Source organism: Theobroma cacao, chromosome 6 (assembly GCF_000208745.1).
Source record: "Theobroma cacao cultivar B97-61/B2 chromosome 6, Criollo_cocoa_genome_V2, whole genome shotgun sequence".
NCBI classification, from domain to species: domain Eukaryota; kingdom Viridiplantae; phylum Streptophyta; class Magnoliopsida; order Malvales; family Malvaceae; genus Theobroma; species Theobroma cacao.
In genome coordinates this window covers 1,899,752-1,922,461 of record NC_030855.1, presented here as the reverse complement: position 1 = coordinate 1,922,461, position 22,710 = coordinate 1,899,752, and the positions used below count along the sequence as shown (strand labels likewise).

Genomic DNA, 22,710 nt, shown 5'->3' with positions numbered 1-22,710 from the left:
AAATAATAATAATTTAAGAGTGCACTGCAATTGTTTCTAGTGGAGATGGCAATTGAGGGGTTGAGTCGGGTTTGGTAGGTGTCACTTAAGATCGGGTTATTTTCAAGTTCAATGCTTCGGGTTTGACATTCGAATCATTTAGATTGAATCATTTCAAGTTCAAATTTATAATTTTGAAGTCAAAAACGGATGGATTGGTTATGGATGGATCATTCAAGTTGAATCAAATTTTGTTCGATATTAATTCTGATTTTGATAAGCTTTGCTACCTCTAGTTCAAGCTATTCTATTACTATTCCTTGAGTTATCTGATTCATTGTGTATTTTGCTTTTCTTTTTCCTAACGTTATGTTTAACTATCCTACATGAACCTCCCCATGCACAATAAAAAAGAAAAAAATTGAGACTGGAGACCATGTCGGACCAAAATGGTTGAATGCATAAAAAATAGGACAATTAAGCTCTCTAAACAAAAGGGTTTCTTACACTTATCTGAGTTGTTCTTACACGGAGAACATCAGTCTATTCTTTGACAATTATAAGATCATGGTATAAAAGTACAATACAGTTGAACGGATTCAATACAGGAAAAATGAGGGAATTCTCAAGTAGAATCAGGATATGATCTTGCCCATAAAACTGCTACAACTTTCCATCCATAAGCCAGCATAAACCAGGAACATGGCATTGAGGACACTACTAAGCAGTTGCAAGCTTCGCTAACCATATCAAGCCACTGAATCTTTCGAAAGCCTGTAACATAAGAAGCAATAAACACATATAACATCTACTCCAGCTACACATCATATTAATCCGTAAGTTGTATGTAAGTCAGGATGATTTCTTATATAAGTTTGAAGCTGTACACTGGTGACATTTCTACGGCAAACTTAGAACCTTGCATCCAGGAGAATCAAAATTCTGCTTCTGTTAAGGAGATATTTATTTTCAACAGTTTATGCCTTTTCTCTTTCCTTTTATTTAGACATCCAAATTTATGAATTTCAGGAAAAAAGGAAAAAGAAAAAAAGAATGCCCCATTCCAAATTGCTTACAGTGGAGAACAGTGGCTCACAGAAGGCAAGCTGATTTGCTACTGGGATTTACAGTGCGATACTGAAATTCTTACGCTACCAGGAACAAAATCAATGGTTCAAAGTCATACCAGGAAAAAAAATGCTAAATGACAGGATCATATCCAAATCACCCCAACTAGGTCCTGATATGGTAGGGACAGCATCTAATGGTGAGTCCTTCTGTAGCTGCTTTTGCTGCTTTAATGATGTCAATCCTACACTTCTATCCCATTACTCAAAAGCTGACTTCTATTATCAAAGCACATGAGCCCTCCCCTCCACTCTTGATTTTCTCTCAAGTACACTACTGTTACTACTATTATGACACATGATTCCAAAAACAGCATCCCGACAGCTAGACCTTTTCGTAACTTTATTCAGGCATTTTTACAAAAGAATTATGGCACTTATGCTCGGTGCATCTAACCAAATCCATGGCATACATCTAAATCACAACCTGAGCAACTTGTTCAAATTATTTATAAATAGCCTTCTAGGACTCAAATAAACCATAGCAAGTCAAAATTAGCTTTGAACCCCAAATTAACTTGAACATGTACTTTAAAACTTTGAATTACGCAATTAACCACTGAAATCCTTCTTTTGTTTCACCACAATTAACTTATACAATAATTTTTCACTTTGTTTTTCCTTTTTCTTTGAGAGAATTGATTTTTCACTTCCAGACAACAAAACTCTTCTACCTCATAAACAAATTCAATAAGAAAAGGGTCAGATATTACATAGTTGCCATCAAGAATCATATTTTTTTAACATATCATCTCAACCAATACCAATCATTACAGACAGATTGAACTTTTCTAAAACAATATTAACAGCCAAGATCAGTGGAATAATAGGCAGTCAATAGATCTGAGTGAATCCACCATGACAACACCCCTAAACAGGTTCCTGTGGCTCATGCCACCAATATAGAGTCAAGTTCTAATGTTCAACCTTTCCCCTGCCTTTCCCTCCTGGTCTTGTCAGAATGTACAGGAAAAAGTTTTATAAACCCCGAAAAAGTTTTATAAAAAGTTCTAATAGAAAAATATGACTTAAAAACTTACTCTTTGCACCAAAACAGAGCAGAGAATTAAGTTTGAATTAAATGCTACTGTGACAAGGAAGCATACCTCGCTATCCTGAAGGTGACAAAGCACCATTCTCTAAATTAGCTTCCAAGTTCCAGCCTCTGGTTACATAAGATTAATTAGCTCCAAGCTAGGGAAAGGCTAGTAAGTAATATGCACACCAATATGAAAAGGTAGATTACCTCTCAGCAGCTTCTCTCCTCAATTCTTCTATATGATTTTCAATATGAGCACATGCAGAATGAATTTCTATGTTTTTCAGACAAAGCTCCTTCCATTGTGCAGATAAAGCGTTGAGTTCGTAGGCAGTATTTTGCTGATCAGTCAGAATTATATATGCTTATCAGCTTATAATACAAGATTGCACAAAAACATTATTAGAATGGAGGGCAAAGAAATTGAAATCACCTGATGATATTTTCTTTCACGGTTTACAGTTTCAATTTGGTCATTTTGCTGCTGAGCTAATTTTTGCATTCTGCCACATAATCACAGAAAAAAAAAAAAAGGAAGACGATAATGAATATGAGAAACATAAACAAGAAATATACAGATGGCATGGTCAGAGATATATCACCATACCATTCCAATAAGCTAAAAGACTCTTCAAGGGAACCTCAGACTTTGATTTGCTGGATAAATGTGAAATTGAGCTTGTTTCAAGAACATTTATATAATTTAAGAAAATAACTAGGGCAACAGTCTCTCGGTTGTTTTTGTTTCTAAACTTTATCTTTCTTTTCCCCTTTTTTGGTCCAAGACAGATACAACACCTTACAAGCACCTGTTTACACTTCTCAAGCAGCAGAACTGTTATAACAGTTTAGATCCTCACCACAGTTCAGCTCTCCAAAGAACACCAGTTAGCATTATATACACTCTTTTCCCCATAAAATTATTTCCTAAAAAAAATTCTTTTGCTGCTTATTGCCATTTATGCCTTTTTAATGACTTGCTAGACATAAGCCATGCTTCTCTAAGGACTTTTGACTATATCTACGCCCATAAACAAGTTATGATGATCAGCATACAGAGCAGCAGCTGTGGGATCTTTCTTCTTCCTAATGGCGATTATCTTGCTTTACAGAAAATTGATGCTGAGGTTAGGTTCTATACCCATGAAAAGAAATGCATAAGGCAAGCGGGGTTTAACACATATCACAAGCAGGTTTTTAATTGAACTTACTTTCTTTGTTGTAGTTAGTGCTTGGCTTTAGCATATTGGATATCTTTACCTGCTAGCTCTATAGGATGCAATAGTACAGCATCTAGAAAAGGAAAAATAACAAAGAGTCCTCTACCCCTCCCCCACCCCTTCTTGACACAAACAAATCTGCTATGTACCTATATATCTATTTACTCTATGTAACAAAATACATTACATCATTCTGGTGCAAGACTGTTTAGGACATATTAGATCAACCAAAGTGCTCATTCTAGTGAGGAATGTGCACCCCCTAACCAAGTGCTTATCCTATATGCTGGAGAAGCAAGCCTAAAAAGGGTACAAATCAAGGAAAAAGCTAAAGTACCGACCTGCTGGGGACATACAGAGTCAAACAAGGTGCTGATGCTACACATGCATGTCAAATCAAGCCAAAGGCTCTCATTTCAGCCAAAGAGAAACTCTAAAGCATCATCTCCGTAGATTGAGAACTTCAAAATATATGCCCATTGATTACTAAACGCATAGCACAAATGCAACCAAATGTGTCATACTTATTAGAGGCCGGCAAACTATGTGTTATAGCATATCAAATACAGTGCATCACTGCCATAAGCTGAGGCTTCCCAAAATGCATAAGGGCAAGCTTCCAAGCATAAATGTATCAAATCAAACAAGGTTGCACTTCAAATATGAAGTTAGGAAAGAACCTGGCCAAAAACCCTTCCAACCGTTGGTTGTTATGTTTCCAAACGTCAGGGCCGTATTTTAACATCAACTCCAAATTCTCCAACCTGAAACCAAGCAGCCATTATCAAGACAAAAATTTCAACACTGCATTTGAACAACATACAACAAATATAAGTACAAAGAGTGTTAAAAACTTTACAATGTACATCCAACCTAAAACCAATTGACAATAGGTGGAGTAACTCTTGTTAAATTTACATTTCAACAATACCCCAAACTTAACTGATGTGGGATTTTCTTTCATCACCACTTCAATAAAAAGCAACTACTGCCAGGAAACTAGAATAGCTAACGCGTTGATGTAGTGAAGAGAACCTAGAGGCATGCAATAACAATAGCATGGAACCAAGAAATATGAATTTGTTAGAAACCATAATCTACTATTGATGCTGCTCAAACAATTGAGAGAATAAACTGACCTAATGACTTGATGTTGTAAAGAGCGCTGAGATCTGTGAAGTGCCTGCTTCCAAGAACCCTCATCATTTCTCTTATTGATGGCCGGTGTTTCCACTTGATAGCGCGAGGAAAAATCAAGGGTCACGGGTGGCCTCCCCGCTCTTACCCGCTCATACTCTTTGCCAACCATGGGGTGATTCTGAGATCCAAATAAATACCAAATATACTTGAATAAAGATAAACCCTCCACATTCCAACAGAGAACTTGAAAAAGTGCAGGCCGAAAAAAGGCTAACCTGAAAATTAAAGCTGGGCAGGGGGGGCAAATCCTTGAGGAAGTCCGCGGGCTTCTTGGTACTCCTACGCATCTCTTCCTCTACCAATCGATCAACCTCTTCCTTAACCTTAGGGTTCCCGTAGTCGTCGTCTATGTAGGGTAATGCGTCCAAAATCTCCGCACTGGAAGCAGAGGCCCACGGCCGAGCAGCCTCCGGCGGTGCCTCCAACATAAGGATCTCTCCGCCGTTGCCACCCATTGTCTTTCAAGCTTCACAACTTCACCTCTCTGATACTGTTTTCGAGAAGTTTTAGTAACCAACTATCGCCGCCCGGCTGGGGTTTTGTGTTCAATTTTGGAAAAATAAAAATGGAAAAGAAAAGAAAATAACTCCTTTTGTTATCTTCATTAATGTTTCATAGATTTTCTTTGATAAAATTAATAATTAAAATTTTAAAATGATTATTTATTTTTATTTTTAAAAATTAAAATATTTATAATTTATTTAAAATATTAATAATTTTATAATTAAAATTTTGATATAATTTTTATTTTATTTTTTTTCTCACTTTCTCTTTTTCTTTTTCTTTGTAACATCTAATCATCAAAGATGTGATTGACACTCCTCACAATCAGACCTAGTCGTGGTACATCAAATCGATACTTCTTGCCATCAAATATGATCATGGAGGTATCGATTGATCACTGCTACCGAATGCTAAAAGTAACGAAGGAAATTTAAAAGGAAAAGGAAAGAATCAAATGAGATAAAGAAAAAAATGAAAAGCTTTTATATGTTAGGATTAAGTTTTATTTTATATATAGAGTTGTATTTTCAAATAATTAAAAGTATATTTGTTTAAAAATTTTTTAATCTATTCCATGGTTAGCGGAATAGTTATTATCAAAGAAGAGTCGATAATAGCTATTTCGATTTCTTTCAAAATTATCATTTCGTAAATTAAATAAAAAATAAAAAAAAACAATCTAACGAAGCTCATGTCAACATAAAGTTGGACAAAACCACAATTATCAAGTGTCTCCTCATTATTGAGACAATCTCGTTACCAAGTTGATACTTTTAATATTAAATATATAAAATTATAATTATTTTAATATAATTTTAAATATCACATTTTTCTTCTTAAATTTCGGGTTTGGAATCTTCTATGCAAAGACTCAATGTAATTCGATTTGTCTCCTTAAACAGTTAGTACTCATACTTTAAAATAAAAAATTAAGTAATTTCAAAACTCATTCCCTTAATGTGTTTGCCCTTTTGTCGGTGGGCCACTATTGCACTAGGGCCCAATGCGACAAAGCGCAATCCCGAGTGGACATTAAGGTTTATGGTAGCATAATGTTGGAAAAATTATTTTTATTAGCAAAATAAATTTTGATTATTTAATATAAAGAAATCCTAACTAAAAGGTGGAAAAATATTGTTGTTATTATTATTATATCTTTGAAACTTGGACGGTGAAAAGCATGAGTTAATGAACCCGACATTAAAATATTCATCACATCAAACACGAGTTGTAGCAAATTACAAGTTATCTAATTATTTAATTTTTTATTATATATATATATATGAATTAATCAATTTTTATTAATTTATAATTTAAATAATTAAAAAAGTTAAATTTAATTAAATATATGAATTACGAATTACGAAAAAGACACTGTGGAAAGGACACAAGCAAATTGGGAATGGGCAATTGGTTCTGGGGTTGCGTCTAAAGTAGAACAGATTTTAGTCCTTTCTTTTAAAGGAAATGAAAAGACAAGGACAGGGAAAGGCAATTCCAACTTCCAAGGCACGTAATTCCGGAAACAGTTATTGCCACGTGGAAATAAAATTAACAAATTTCCTTTTCTGTTAAATCAGTCAAACATTTAAATGATTTTTAAATTTAAAATAAATGAAATATTAAATTAATAAGTGGTAGCAACTGGTACTAGTATAATACTAGAAGGAGTTTTACTTCTATATTTGGCCTTTGTCTTCTGACATTACCAAAGGAGATAGGGAAGATACGTTGCTCGTATTTGGTCTCTGAAACCAAGAGAAGGAGAAGCAGAGAGAGAGATAGACAGTGTGTGTGTGAAAATGAAAATGGTGCAGGTGGATGAGTTCTTGAAGCAGTGTCAGCAGTCGGGGGATGCTGCGTACACGGCCTTCAGATCGCTGCTGGAGAGGCTTGAGGATCCCAAGACCCGCTGTGAAGCCCGGATGTTCCTCTCTGATCTTCAGTCCCGGGTCGGATCCTCCGATGATTGCCTCCAACAGTACCATTTCCGGATCCAGGACATTTATCTGGACCAGTATCAAGGTCGGTGTTCATACTTAAGAAAACAAACATGTTCAACGCAATTTCTTAGCTCATTTTTTTTTTTGGTTTCAAATTGTTTAGTTCTAAGAAGAAGTGGAAGAAGATGTTTTCTGGTTTTTTTCTTTTGTTTTTGGTTCTAAAAGAGTGTTTCTTAATTTGCTTTGTTTTACTGTTTGTTCATCTCATCTGTTCACTTTTTCGCGTTTATCAAAGGGAACCATTCAAGATTGCTGTAGTTTTTGGTTCCCGAGAAAACAAATCACACACACACACACACAAAACCTCCGAGTGATAATGAAGTTTGGTTTTGTCGTTTACTTCAGAGGCTAAACCAAACATTGGATTTGATGGCATATGCTTTTACTTTTGTTTCTGTTGCGCCCCTCTCCCTCTCCTGTCCCACAAGAAAAAAAAAAAAGAAAAAAAACAACGTTTTCCTCTAATGTCATAGCAGGCAAAGGAACATGATGATTAGATTATAGTGAAAAGAAATTGGTTTGTTGGATTTTGTTCTCTGCCTCTAACATAGTTAGTATTTAAGCTTGTCCAGCTGTGGCAACTGTAGATAAATCATATTAGTCTAATATTATAACCCAATAGAAGGATTCTTTGAAATTAAAGTTTGGGTTTTAGAAAGAGGTTCTGCATCATCATTAAATTTAAAACTATATATGAATATGCTTTGCAAAGTTAGAAATGAGGGGATTTTATGCTAGCCTGCCAAAGGAGTTCTTAACCAATATTTTGTCTTTTACAGCTGTCAATGGCCAAGTCAGGACTTATTATTGTGGCACCGTTTACAGTTTCCCCAATTCTATCTATATTTAATTTACATCTCTATTGTTAGGCATTCTTTTGAAAATTGAAAGCTGTGTACACAGACACACATGTGGACGCATTAATCTCACTGTATTCAGCAATGCTTCCTGCTCTATTTGTGTTACCTTTTGTATAACAGAATAATAATTAGCCTGTAATATGCTTGTCTTGCTTCATGAGTTTGTTGCTTGCTTTAATGCATTCTGCACTAAGTGCAGGTTCTCAGGGAAGGAAGAAACTGACAATGATGGTGATCCCTAGCATTTTTATACCAGAAGACTGGTCATTTACCTTTTATGAAGGACTCAATAGACACCCAGATTCCATTTTCAAAGACAAGACAGTTGCTGAGCTTGGGTGTGGAAACGGATGGATAACTATAGCCATTGCTGACAAATGGTTGCCTGCAAAGGTTTATTGTTGGGGTTTTTCGACCTGTTGATGCAAACTGAGAATGTTTCTAATGTTTTATATGCATAGACAATTTAGGTATTCCATCTTCGTCAAGATTATTGTTTATGTGCCTGAATATTCTTCTGTAGGTGTATGGCCTTGATATAAATCCAAGAGCAGTGAAGGTTTCTTGGATAAACTTATACATGAATGCTTTTGATGAGAAAGGCCAACCCATATATGATGAAGAAAAGAAAACCTTACTGGATAGGGTGGAGTTTCATGAATCTGACCTGCTAGCTTATTGTAGGGAACATGACATTCAACTTGAACGAATTGTTGGATGCATACCTCAGGTACTGTCACTGTTGACAACTTATACAGCTTTATCTAAAATAGCAAATAGTGAAGTTACATTAAATCCTAGTCCCAAAATAATTTCTCTGTTTTTCTTGCAGATTCTTAATCCAAATCCAGAGGCAATGTCAAAAATGATCACAGAAAATGCAAGCGAGGAATTTCTATATTCTTTGAGTAATTATTGTGCACTTCAGGTTGGATGACTCTTTACTTGTTCCACACTTTTTACTGTGTAGTGAGAAAATTAATAAAGTGCTACAAGCTCAGATATCTGACTATTTACTCATGCATAGTTGCAGTCATGAGTAAGGTTCATTTTGACAATAAACTTACTTATGACCAAGACATGAACATTGCTCATGCTCTTTGGAAGAAATTTAGGCGTCCTTTCTTCATTCATTGATTAACAGAGCTGGACTAACTTTTGTTTCTTTTATAAAATTTAAATGTACAGACTCTAGCTTGGTTTAACATCTTAACTTCTTTCAATCCTAGGATCATTCCCCTATAAAATATGCTAAGGCAACAAGATAGCTGTCAAATCTGTAAATATCCTTTACTAAGTCATTCTTATTTTTTAAAAAAAGCAAGATACTTAAGAATTCCCCATTTTTCCTATGTAGGGTTTTGTTGAGGATCAATTTGGCTTAGGTCTGATTGCCAGGGCAGTTGAGGAAGGAATTGCTGTCATTAAACCAACAGGTATTATGATCTTCAATATGGGAGGCCGTCCAGGACAAGGAGTCTGTAAACGCTTGTTTGAACGACGTGGTTTCCTTGTCAACAGGCTTTGGCAAACTAAAGTTCTTCAGGCAAGTAAACCCCTTTACACTTGTAACCATTTCTCCATCCAGATGAACTCAGCTGAAAGGTCTTGTTACAGGCTGGGGACACAGATATTTCAGCCTTAGTTGAAATTGAGAAGAATAGTCCACACCGTTTTGAATTCTTTATGGGACTTACAGGAGATCAGCCTATTTGTGCTCGAACAGCATGGGCCTACGGAAAGGCTGGTGGCCGTATCTCTCATGCATTATCAGTTTACAGTTGTCAACTTCGTCAACCAAACCAGGTGGGCATTTTGTCAAGATTTTTGCCTTTCAAGAGTGAATGTCTACCTTTGCTTGGGGGAAAAATATAGTGGCTGATCATTTCCTAAACTGACAGGTCAAAGTAATATTTGAATTTCTTAAAAGTGGCTTCCAAGAGATCAGTAGCTCTTTAGATTTATCTTTTGAAGATGATTCAGTTGCGGATGAGAAGATTCCTTTCCTAGCTTATCTTGCCCGTGTTTTGAAAGAGAATTCATACTTCCCATATGAGCCACCAGCTGGATGCAACAGTTTTTGCAATCTAATTGCTGCCTTTATGAAAACATACCACCATATTCCACTCACTTCCGATGTAAGAAAACATTCATGACTCTTGACTTTTTTGCCCTTCTGTTTTCCTGGATAAGCTGATTAATCATTTAGCCTGCTGCTAAATATTAGTTATTTCCCGAATAACCTTGTGTGATATAAACATCTTTTCAGTTTTTGATATCATATCAGCATCGTTGGTCGAATAGCCTGTTTGCTCTATCTATTTTCATTTTTATATAGGCAGGCACCTACATTGTGGGAGATAACTGAACCTGCTTTCTTGATGTTGTGTTATTCTACAATATGCTGAATTTGCCTTTTGGTTTCTTCTTGAGTGTTACTAGGTTTAACTCTTTAAGGTACGGAGGAATGGAAATAAAGCTATCTGTGTGAATATTTGTGTATTCTTGAGTTAACAAAAACAAAAAACATAAAGGCCGTTACAGAACGGTATTTAATTTGTGCATGTATGCTTAAGATAGTAATAAGCATACGATAAGGCACTCTTTTGACTGTTGGCATTCGAAGAAAAGCATTTATCTTGGAGAAACCTTTAGTAAGTTTTATATTCAAATCTGGAACATATTATGTCAAGGATTTGCTATAACAGTAATGCTAATAGTGGAGTATGTATATAGTGAGCTGGCAAGAGACTAACGGAGAATAATTCATGCCACAAAGTGTTATGTGTTGAGGTCTTGTAATGAATATGATAAAACAACTATGAATTGGTAATATACTTTGCACCTAACCCGCATGATTCTATACATAGCAATCCAGAGGCAAGCACATGGTGATCTACCCTTTTAGTTGTGGCTAGATAGAATTTTTTATGTTCGTATCTTTGTTGAATCAATCTGGTTGGCTGGTCATTGTGTAACTCTCTATTAAAAGGAGAAAAATTTATTAATAGTGACATTTTCTTTCAGTTGTTTTTCTGCTAATAGCAAAGCTCTGTTGATTTAGGAACTTCATCAATACCTCTATATTTAGTTAAAATTTTATGGCGGTGCAAGGCTAAAAGGCAAAAATAAGGCAGTGAATGTAATTATCCCCTGAGAAGTGAAATAAGGGTGATAACTGATATGTGTCCCTTTTATCATGGATAAGTTGTGTCAATTTACTCTTATAGAACTGCAGTCTATCATGAAAGTGCTCAAGTGTAGCCCTCTGGTGCTTCTTATTTAGTCTTTCTACTCTGACAAGAAAGGAATTTTCCTATTATTTGTCTTTTGTGATATAGTTGTGCGTTATACAGCAATAATTAATATTTGTCTCTTGAGGTATAGTTGTGCGTTATTAAGAATAATTAATATTTGTCTTTTGAGGTATAGTTGTGCATTGTTCTACAATAATTAACTTGGGGTCATCCACCCAAGGGTTATTCAATATCCTAAGTCATATACTGCTATATCAGATAAGCAACATCTTTTCAGTTTATCCTTTTAATGGTTCATTGAGTATATTGAAAGTGAAAATGTTGTTGTTTACACCTCTTTGTTCTATGGACTGCTTTTTAGTTTTATGTTGACTTATGGGCTTAGCTTTATGATGCTTGATCAATAAAATGGCATCCAAGGTGACCTTATGGCCTCTTCATTTGGTTACTACGTACTACCAATTGTGATTGATGGCTTTCTGGTTTCCTGTCTTTGTATATCGAGGACACATTGTCAGAATTTTTAATGCCAACAAGTTAGGTGGCTTGAAACTTGTATAATAATACTGGATGTAAGATCTTTGTTAGTAACGTCCTTTATTTTGATGCAAAGATTTAAATTCCTTGCACATTGTAAGGTACATCTTACCTCTGCAATCCTTGTTTTTATTTTTTTTAATTTGATACTGATCTGCTCCTCAGTACAGTGTTTCTGCATCTTAATGTAGTGCACAAGCAAATGCTGTTTTGCATGTCTTTGTAGCCTATCTATTATCCGTGCTTCTGACTTATCATTTTCAATAATATGCAAGAATGTTGTTGTCTTTCCTTCGAGGACTGTGGCAATTGAGAATGCTCTTCGGCTGTTCTCCCCCCGTCTTGCAATTGTTGATGAGCATCTGACCAGGAACTTACCCAGGCAATGGTTAACATCTTTGGCGATTGAGGTATGGTCTATTTGTGATTAGATGTGCAAATGAGTTAAGCTAGTTGTGAGCTACTTGGACTCTTGGTTACTCAAACTTGACTGCTTTACTGAAATGAGCTCAACCTTGTGTCACTCAGATAACAAGTTGTTCTTAGTTTGAGTATTTTAATATCTGGTGCCTGCAACTCGCGAGTCTAATTGAGCTTTGCAAAATTTAATGTTTTATACATATAACCAACATATAATATTTATTTACGTATTTACAGGATTTATTTGAGTTTTGAATTTGAGTTCAAGCCCTAGTGCAAGTCTACCTTCAATCTCATTGTTTGGGTTGACAACGATCAAGCAAAAATGACTTGAACTCAAGCAGCTTGATTATTTCGAGCTGAGCTCAAGTGCAAAAAATAGAGCTCAACCGAGCTCGAGACAAGCTTTAGGTTTAAAGTTTTGTAGTCAAGCTGAGCTTGAGCTTGTCACCTTATCGACTCACCTTAAATTGATTACACCTCTACTTATGATGCTTTGTAATCATAGTAGGCTATGCTTATTTTCTGGTTCTCAAATGCTACATTAGACTTTGTCATGCAACTTGGATCTACACATGCACAAGTAGACACAAATTATAATTAAAAGAAGATTAGGGTTTTGTGTTGTTTATCTCTTCCATGTTTTAAGTAATATTATTTTAGCATCATGAGAGGTGGGTCAACTTTTTTGTACTGAAAAAAAATTTTAAGAATGAAGAAGCAAGGAGATCTCGCTGTTAGATAGATAGTGTTGCAATAAATACATCCTAACTTACTGGAATTTGGAGTTAGATGCTTTCCATTTCAAATATATAGACATCTGCAACCTAGGAAGGTTCACATTTTTTGTCCTTCACAAAGCTGTTGGCCCTGAATTGATGAACTTATTAATTATTCCCCTGCATCCCCAGCTAAAGTTGCTAAACCCGTGCTACTCAATAACTTAAAGGGAGTTATTGACATATCCCTCTTTTGGAATATTGAATGTGGAATTTACATTAGATGCTTTTAAATTCAGATGCACTAGGAACTTTGTACTGATGTCTTTCTCCCCATTATGCATTCCAAGTCTCCTGACTCTATGAACTTATAAGTACCATGCATTGGTAGCCTCAATGGCCAAACATATGCTTCTTAGTGACTTTGCAGGAGCTAGTGATATAGCTCTATTTGTAAAAGTAACTTGTCGCTTGTTGGTTGGCTGGTGGATTACTGTAAGGAGTCAGAAATTGGTTTGGTTTTTACTTCTTTAGAATTAACAATAATGGCTCAGTATGTATGATGTAGAACAAGTAGAACAAATAGGGGAAAAATGATAGATTATAGAAATTAGAGAGAAAACCATTGGTAGGCAGAAGGGAGAAACAGAGGAAATAGGGAAAGAAATAGAAGAATTAGGGGAGAAACCAGAAAGAACCAATGGACAGAGAAAACCACAATATTTCAAAGTTCCAAATATTCATCATCCAAAACCTTCTCAAAACTGAAGGAACACAAATATTTATAAATTAAACCCTAAATGCTAATAACAATGCAAATACAAATATAACGTGATTAATAAATAACACAAAGAAAAAAGCCTAACTGATTCTCCATCAATCTAGTTACTGAGTTTATCTATCTACATTGCAGACTGCAGAAAATGGCCTGTCAGAGGATGCACTTACTGTCATTGAAGCACCACGCCAATCAGATTTAATGATAGAACTGATAAAAAAGCTGAAGCCACAGGTCGTGGTCACTGGGATAGCTCATTTTGAGGCTGTTACTAGTTCAGCTTTTGTGCAACTATTGGATGCCACCAGAGAAATTGGATCTCGTCTTTTCTTAGACATATCTGATCACTTTGAATTATCCAGCCTCCCAGGTTCCAGTGGGGTACTGAAATATCTATCAGGAACTCCTCTGCCATCACATGCTGCAATCCTTTGTGGCCTGGTAAAGAATCAGGTATATTTCTAAGGAAACTTGGTTAGCCTATTATAATTGGGGTTTTAATTTATGCGGTCAAATTAGAAGCCATTAAATTGACTACGTTTCAACATCTTTAGCTTCTTTATACTTTGTTATTACTTGACAAACTCGTTATTTACAACACAAAGCTTTTCACAGGTTTATTCAGATTTAGAAGTTGCCTTTGTAATTTCAGAAGAAGAGGCCATATTGAAGGCCTTGTCAAAAACAGTTGAAGTACTCGAAGGGAATACATCATTGATCAGCCAGTACTACTATGGTTGTCTATTCCATGAGCTTCTAGCTTTTCAACTTACGGACAGACATCCACATCCAGAGGTTTGTCAATTACTTCTTGAATATATAGAATACAATTCACCATGTTTCCATTGACAATGCTGACTTCAATAGTGAAAATATAGGTATATTTCAGATAGACATCAAAAGTAAATGGGAGTTATTTTTCTCTTGAGAATAAGGAAAGACAACCATTCAGAAGAACTTTCTCAACCTTTTTCTTTAGTGCGCTGTCAATTTAAGTGTTTCAAGTGTCCATCTGCACCTTGCACGAAAATTTGATAGATATTTGGCCATGGTGCTTCTGCATTCAGAACATGACATGAAGCTTACCATCAACAGGCTGAAAATTGCCATGGGCTGGTGATACCATTTTTAGCATCTAACTTAAAACTAATTAGCAAAAGTTGGAGAGGCTAAACCCAAATATAATGTCATTGCAAATTCTAAATCAAATCATTACAGGATAGCACCACTTAATTTATGATTTCTAGTAGGTTCACTTATCAAATGTTCAATGTTTTCACATTTTGTAGATATTTGAAGTTCAATTTTTTTATTCTTTTTTTTTTTTACATGGAACTTTTACTATGCCCTGTTATCTCTGAATGTAAAATTTCTCGTGTGACAAGTTTTTTCTACTTTCTTACAGAGGAGAACTGAAAAGTCCAAATCAGTTGAGATGATTGGATTTGCTACTTCAGCGATCTCAGTTCTTAATAATTCCGAATTATCCATTTCTGATGACAGGAACTCCCTTATACATATGGATGTGGATCAATGGTTCCTGCCAATGCCTTCTGTGGTTAAGGCTGCTATCTTTGAAAGTTTTGCACGACAAAAAATGGCTGAGTCTGAAATTGATGTCACTCCTAGTATAAAACAATTTGTTAACAGCAATTATGGGTTCTCAACTGATAGCAGCACAGAATTTATATATTCAGACTGCTCGCAAGCTCTTTTTAAGAATCTGGTCCTTTGCTGCATTCAGGAAGGTGGAACTATGTGCTTTCCAGCTGGCTCAAATGGCAATTATGTTTCTGTTGCCAAATTTTTGAAAGCAAACATTGTGAAAATCCCTGCAAACTCTGAAGAAGGCTTTAAGCTGACAGAGGAAATACTCAACAAAGCACTTGAGACTGTGAATAAGCCATGGGTATATATCTCTGGTCCAACTATAAACCCAACTGGCTTGCTTTACAGCAACAAAGAGATGGAAAACATTTTAACTGCATGTGCAAGATTTGGGGCAAGGGTGGTGATCGATACCTCATTCTCAGGACTGGAATTCGACTTTCAAGGTTGGGGTGGATGGAACTTGGAGGGCTGTTTATCAAAGCTATCTTCCTCTGGCAACCCCTCTTTCTGTGTTTCTCTGCTTGGAGGACTGTCTCTGAAACTGCTTAGTGGAGCACTCAAATTCGGGTTTCTGGCTCTAAACCAACCACGTTTAATTGATGCATTTCATAGCTTTCCTGGCTTAAGCAAACCTCATAGCACAGATAAATACGCAATCAAGAAGTTGCTGGCTCTGAGAGACCAGAAAGGAGGAATGTTGGATGTTGACACAGATCATATAAGACATTTGGAAAACAGAGCTAAGCGTTTGAAGGAGGTAACCTTTTCCCCCTCACCCTCGACTATACATAACTTTTTGCGTATCTCCTAACATGGTTAGAAAGATAATACTTTTTTTCTTTATGGAAGTGTGGAAGATATACTTAAATCAGTTGTGGATTGATATCTTAACCCTTTACATGTGTGAAAAACAAGCACTGGGTTTTGACAGTAATTACAGCCAGCTACTGCCAAATCCAGTCATCCCATTCATCACATAATCTTATTTATTGTCCTTTAACAGGAACTTGAAAAATGTGGGTGGGATGTGCTCAGACCCCAGGCTGGTGTTTCAATGGTGGCAAAGCCCTTGTTCCTCAACAAGGCTGTAAAGCTCAGCCATTCACTTAAAGACACAGGCAGCAGTGAGAAGGATGCCAGCACCTATGAAGTTCAGCTCGACAACTCAACCATTAGGGAAGCCATTGTCAAGACCACAGGCTTGTGTATCAACAGTGGCTTATGGACTGGAATTCCTGGCTACTGTCGCTTCACTTTTGCCTTGGAAGACAGTGAATTTGAGCAAGCATTGGCTTGCCTAGTCAAATTCAAAAGCATAGTGGGTAACTGAATTAATGCTAACAACATTACCTATTATCTACTATATTGCTTCTTCACAACTTTTAAGGCATAAATGGAATAACCATTCCCACAGGTTTTTAAAGAAAGTTGGGGTCCTTTGCTCAAGTCTTGGTCTTATTTTGCTTGGGCTGCTGGCTTTATAAAGCCATGGTTTCTATTTTGTCCCTTTCCATGTGAAACATTCATCAAGCATACCATAATGGAATTCAGTTGCTCTTGTGTTTTTGAATTTTATCCTACTTAATTTGATCCCAATCAAAATCAATCCAAATTCGAATAACTTAAACCCGAATTGATCTGAAAAACTAATTCGAGATGACATGAATTTAAATTTAGTATAAGTTTTCTTCTTTTAGATATTGTTCTAATAAAAAGTTAATAAGCATTACATAGAGTATTACTCTGTTAGTGATTTTAAGGGAGAAAATTTAATATTTTTCATTTATTTTTTAAATTTAAATTATTTAGAGATAATAAAATTTCTCATAATTTTTTCTTTGTACATGGTTTAAAGGAAAAATTTTATTATAATCAACGATTTTGCCATATCGACATCGAATAAATAACAACATGATAATGTTACCTCAACATATTTAATAAAAGAATTTTAAACAATGCTAACAATTGAATCAAAATATGAAATATATTTTCATTTTGTCTTATAGTATGATTATGCTCTGATACTATCAATTGGGTTAAATGTCGATTATCTCGACATGTATTTTATAATTAGAGACCGATTTTAATTGTGATTTATAAAAATTTATGATTAATTGTGATTTTTAAAAAATTAAATCAAAATCAATTAAAAAAATAAAAGGTACAAGAATCAAAATATGAAAATATATTTTTATTTACCTTATAGTATGATTATGCTTTGACACTATCAATTGGGTTAAATGTCGATTCGCTTGACATGTATTTTATAATTAAAGGTCGATTTTAAATTTGTAATTGTGATTGTAAAAAAATTGTGATTTTTGAAAAATTAAATCAAAATCAATTAAAAAAATAAAACGTTACAAGAATTGCGCCCAAAGCTCCACGTGTTCAGTTCGCCGAAAGATTCAGATCTTGCAATTCTCTGGAAAACTCTACACAAGTCCACAGCCATGCAACCTAGATTGTTCTTGTAAGAACAATCCAGAGAAATCCCACGTACATCACAGCTTAGGCTTCAACTTATATATACATAAAATCATCAATGCAATTCCCACCTTCAGAAAACCATCCAACACTGTCAAGCATTTTCCTGAAGATCAATTCTGACCCTTGAAAGCATTCTTTGCTTTGATTTTGTTTCATTAATTCCCTTTACCAACCCACAATGAGCACCCAAAAACTCAGCAAAGCGTCTATGCTTTTCTTGGTTGCAGTAGTCGCTCTTATGGCGACCCAAGGCAATGCACTCGTGCCCTACACAAGGTCTCTATGGGACATGATGCTCCCAGCAGAAGACCCTTTTCGAATCCTGGAACACATCCCACTGACAGTGCCCAAAGGGGTTGAGACCACCCTGGCGTTGGCTCGAGCAGACTGGAAAGAAACCCCACAGGCGCATGTCATCTCCCTGGACATTCCAGGGATGAAGAAAGATGATGTGAAGATCGAGGTGGAGGAGAACAGGGTGGTGAGGGTCAGCGGGGAGAGGAAAGATGAGGAACAAGCTGAGGGAGACAAGTGGCACAGAGCTGAGAGAATCAATGGCAAGTTCTGGAGGCAGTTCAGGTTGCCTGGCAATGCAGATTTGGATCACATCAAGGCTCATTTGGAAGATGGGGTTCTGAGGATTGTTGTGCCCAAGTTTGCTGAGGAGATTAAGAGGCAGCCTAAGGTCATTGACATTGTTGGGGAAGAGGGTTCTTCTGGCCAGGATGTCGAGGCCACCAAAGCTACTCAAAAGTAGAATTTGTAGTTACATATTTGGTATCTATGGAATGTGATGATGGAAATGTGTTTGTTATGTATGAAGATTTCATGCTTTATGTAATTTCGATCTATTAATTAATAAAATATTAACTGTATTTTGCCATAATCATATACAATTGTATGTTAGAATTTAGAAACAAAAGATTATGGAAATATAAGAAGTTATTAACACTTGAAGTACTTTTATACTGTTTTTTTACTCTATTTTGATTTTTGTATATAACTTTGCTATTTAAGTTAGGGCTATTTGACTTGGCTCATTACTTTACTTTCATATTTTAAGCAACTTAAATGGTAAGCGCTAGCATACAGGAATTCTCTTTGTGGTTCGTGATTTGCCTGAGGTCCGTAGCATCTAAGAAACTTACAATTAAAATCATACCAGTAGGTACCAATTCAAGGTATAAGCCACACTATCACAAAAGGATATCAAAGTTGCAACAATAAATAAAATATTGGAATCTATACTTAAAAAAAAAGAAGAGAAAAACACATGAGAAAATAAGAGAAATTTAAAAATCAACAACAACAAAAAAATAAGAAAGAGTTTCAAACGTAAAATTAGTTTGAAATATGTTATGGAATATGTTGATTTTAGAGTAGATTTTTATCGTCATGTCGGTGTAAATAGCAATTGATGATATTTTATTTTTAAGATACAAATCATCTTATGTGCACTCTAAAAATTTTGATGAACTCATAAATTTTTCTACTGTTGTTGAATTAATTTTAAAATAAAAAAATATAGTTTTTGAAAACACAGAATGCATAAAATGAATTTTTCAAAAAGAGAAGATGTGCATTTAGAAATAATTAACCATCAGCCAAAATACTCACCAAGTCTTTATTTTTATACATTTTGTCCAATTTAATCATTGTATTCAAATTGAAGTAATTTATTCTTTAATTTTTAAAATTATTCCAATTTAGTCTTTCCACTTAATGACAACTAATTTATTGCTAAAAAATGATTATGTCAACACTGATGTGGCGCTGACATCGCACATTTGGTGATGTGGCACCAATATGATTATGTGGCAATGCCACATGACATCGTTATGATGACATAGTAGTATCACGTGGCATTGACATGATGACATAGTTCAAATTCTATGGATGTAATAAGAGGTTTGTTATGTTCAAATTGATTTGAACAAATCAGAACGATAAATTATTTTTATAATCATCATTAACTCCATAATTATTAGAGAGCTGCTTGGTTTTTAAATTAAAAAAATTTTAAAAAAAATTCAAACAAGAATAAAAAAACATAAATATGTTTACATTGCCCTAATTTTGCAACAATTAATTGATGAATTAAACTTCTAATGAAAAAAACAAAGAAAAAAAAGGACGAAGAAGAAGATTGAGATTTTTTTTTATAAAAAGGGAATTCAAATTTAATTTTTGTAAAATAAATAAATTAATGTATCTATTATGAAATAAAATAACTACGTAAAAAATATTTATATATTTTGCTTAACACTATAAATCATTTAGCTTATTAACAAGTATATGTATCATTTACTTAAAATTTTATATTTTTAATTTTTTTAAAATTTAATCTCTAAACATCTTAATTTTTATTCAATTTAATCCATTGATACAAACATTTTTTGAAATTTTTTTCTTGACCTATTACATCAGCATTGCCATGGCACCGGCATGTTCACATGTCAATGCCACATTAACATTACAATGTCATCATGTTAATACCAAGTGATATTGTCACATCATTACAACGGTATCACGAGACATTGCTATTATTTTTTATAGCAAAATCGAATATCGTTAAGAGAAAAAATTAAATTGAAGTAATTTACAAAATTAATAGACTATATTATTTTGATTTTGAATACATGAACTAAATTGGACAAAATAATAAACACATGGACTTAGTGAGTATATTGAGTATTAACCATTACCACCTATTCATTAAGTGAACAAATTTATCTATATAGAGAAATACGCTTTTCTACAATCAAAGATCATATCTTTTCGATAAAGACGTTCAATTTTGAATCACCAAAACACAATGATATTCAATAAAAAAAATTCATAAAATACATATAAAAATCCATGTGATAATATATATGATGATTCCATAAATACTCACACAACAATCAACAAAGAGTTGAAATTACACACCAAAAACAACAACAACAACAATAATAATAGTAAAACCCATGTGAGAGAATTCAATTGGTACAATTCAAGTACTCATTATTCAACACTTTCCCCCAGTGAAAATAAGACCAATCGAGGTTGCTGTATCAACCTAGCATTGAAATGGAAATAAACATAGCAGTAGTGAGTAATCAGTTATAACATGATCTGATTAGATTAGAACACAGTAAAAGAGGATTTTATGAACTAGCATTAAAATAAGACCTCATTGCAGAATACTCATAAAAATTAGGAACAGCAAGCAAGTCAACCAGAAAATGAAGAATTCATTGCATACACAAGGAACAGTTGACAAGGGAATGATCCATAGATTGTTAGAAATCAAGTTTTAGTTTGCAACAACTAATAGTTCTCTGTCTTTTCCAATCGATTTTAGGGAGAGAAGAAGGCTGAAGGAGGCGCACGAAAAAGATGGGAAAGAGAAGAAGTGACACAGGGTTATCACAGGGAGGTTTATATACTTAGTCAAAACGACGCCGTTTTCAAAGAAAGAAAAGAAAAAGAAAGACAGATCTGGTTTCAGGCTTTGACCCAACTCAAATCCAAAACAAAGCTTGTTGAAAGCTTGATCAGAAGCCCAGCTAGTGTTTTGGGTCTCAAAAAGGTATGGGTATGCGTTTCTCATTTACTTTATTTTATTTTATTTTTATTCATTATTTTTAATATTAATAAAATACAAAACAAATGTAAATAAATAAATGATCTAGTCTACACATAAGGGATGGGTTTCTCATTTACTTTTTATTTTATTTTATTTTTTGTTCATTATTTTTATTTTTAATACTAATACAATACACAAAAAAATAAAATAAATAAAGTTTTTAGGTTATAATTATCCTAGATTGATTTTTAGTCATAATAGTTTGGAATAGAAAACAAAAAAAAGCCATTTAAAATTTTATAATATGTACATAAAATTGTATAACTATTTAAAAATGAAAAATTGAAGGATGCTAATAGTAATTTTTTTTTAAAAATTTCAAAGTAAGAATAATTATGAGATCTCATCATAATTATTGGAAAATTTAGAAGAAATTTGCAACATAAGAATTTACATAAATAATGATAAACACATAAACAAAAATAATAAAAGAACATATAAATAAATAAAAATAATAAAAGTTAAATATTAGTTTCGTCATTCATCTTATATATATATATATATATAGTATAGTATATGTATGTATATATACATAAATATATAATGTATATATACATGTATATCTTTTCTTGTAGGTGGCGAAAAGTGAAAAGACACAACTCATAATGCAAGCAAAGAAGCAAAGCAGTGAGGTGAAGGAACAATCAATCTGTACATGAGTGGTATACTTGACCCATTATTGCTCCCTTCCAAGTTAACGCGATTAAAATTCTGGGGTGCTGCGTCTTGACATGATAGATTGGTTTAATTTATAGCTTGTTCTGAAATTTGAGAGGGGTCAAGTATACCACTCATGTACGGATTGATTCTTCCTTCACCTCACTGCTTTGCTTGCATTATGAGTTGTGTGTTTTCACTTTTCGCCACCTACAAGAAAAGATATACATGTATATATACATATATTTGTGTTTATATACATACATATATATATATATATAAGATGAATGACGAAATTAAAATTTAACTTTTATTATTTTTATTTATTTATATGTTCTTTTATTATTTTTGTTTATGTGTTTATTATTATTTATGTATGTATATATATATATATACTTATATATTTGTGTATATACACATACATACACATGTGTATATGTATATGTATATATATATATATACACATGTGTATGTATGTGTATATACACATATATGTGTATACACATGTATATACAAATATATATATATATGACCCTTCCTTAGTAGTTCATTTCAAACACAAAAACGGATTAATTTGTGTTTGAAATTACTTAGCTCAATGTCTTATTGATCATCATTTACAAAAAAAAAAATATATATGCAGCTAGGTGATGATGAACATAGTGCCTTGTAGACTTGTAT

The 22,710-nt window shown here is 34.1% G+C and overlaps 3 protein-coding genes across 3 annotated transcripts; 2 read left to right on the top strand and 1 right to left on the bottom strand.

Annotated features, from left to right (window-relative positions):
• On the bottom strand, nt 421–5,137 carry LOC18595237 (pre-mRNA-splicing factor SPF27 homolog). The gene is made up of 7 exons (XM_007023097.2): nt 4,781–5,137; nt 4,505–4,683; nt 4,046–4,129; nt 2,579–2,648; nt 2,353–2,486; nt 2,213–2,271; nt 421–753 (listed from the first exon to the last, which is right to left on the bottom strand). The coding sequence occupies exons 1-6, from the start codon at nt 5,018–5,020 to the stop codon at nt 2,217–2,219; spliced, it is 762 nt and encodes a 253-aa protein (XP_007023159.1). The 5' UTR covers nt 5,021–5,137; the 3' UTR covers nt 421–753; nt 2,213–2,216.
• Nucleotides 6,753–16,824, top strand: LOC18595236 (methionine S-methyltransferase). The gene is made up of 12 exons (XM_007023095.2): nt 6,753–7,094; nt 8,132–8,325; nt 8,456–8,662; nt 8,765–8,860; nt 9,290–9,478; nt 9,550–9,738; nt 9,834–10,070; nt 12,002–12,136; nt 13,779–14,096; nt 14,259–14,438; nt 15,049–16,011; nt 16,258–16,824. The coding sequence occupies exons 1-12, from the start codon at nt 6,872–6,874 to the stop codon at nt 16,582–16,584; spliced, it is 3,258 nt and encodes a 1,085-aa protein (XP_007023157.2). The 5' UTR covers nt 6,753–6,871; the 3' UTR covers nt 16,585–16,824.
• LOC18595235 (22.0 kDa class IV heat shock protein) lies at nt 17,817–18,630 on the top strand. Its single transcript, XM_018122702.1, has one exon. It carries the CDS (start codon nt 17,923–17,925, stop codon nt 18,499–18,501), a length of 579 nt encoding a protein of 192 aa, XP_017978191.1. The 5' UTR covers nt 17,817–17,922; the 3' UTR covers nt 18,502–18,630.

Excerpts from the sequence above, each read along its gene's own strand:
- LOC18595237 (XM_007023097.2), bottom strand. The coding sequence starts at position 5,020 with ATGGGTGGCAACGGCGGAGAGATCCTTATGTTGGAGGCACCGCCGGAG. Across the intron at positions 4,684-4,780 it reads TGCCCAGCTTTAATTTTCAG|AATCACCCCATGGTTGGCAA; the intron begins GTTAGCCTTTTT and ends TTTGGATCTCAG. Across the intron at positions 2,649-4,045 it reads TTGGAAGGGTTTTTGGCCAG|AATGCAAAAATTAGCTCAGC; the intron begins GTTCTTTCCTAA and ends ATTATGTGGCAG.
- LOC18595236 (XM_007023095.2), top strand. The coding sequence starts at position 6,872 with ATGAAAATGGTGCAGGTGGATGAGTTCTTGAAGCAGTGTCAGCAGTCG. Across the intron at positions 9,479-9,549 it reads GGCAAACTAAAGTTCTTCAG|GCTGGGGACACAGATATTTC; the intron begins GCAAGTAAACCC and ends GTCTTGTTACAG. Across the intron at positions 14,439-15,048 it reads ACAGACATCCACATCCAGAG|AGGAGAACTGAAAAGTCCAA; the intron begins GTTTGTCAATTA and ends ACTTTCTTACAG.
- LOC18595235 (XM_018122702.1), top strand. The coding sequence starts at position 17,923 with ATGAGCACCCAAAAACTCAGCAAAGCGTCTATGCTTTTCTTGGTTGCA.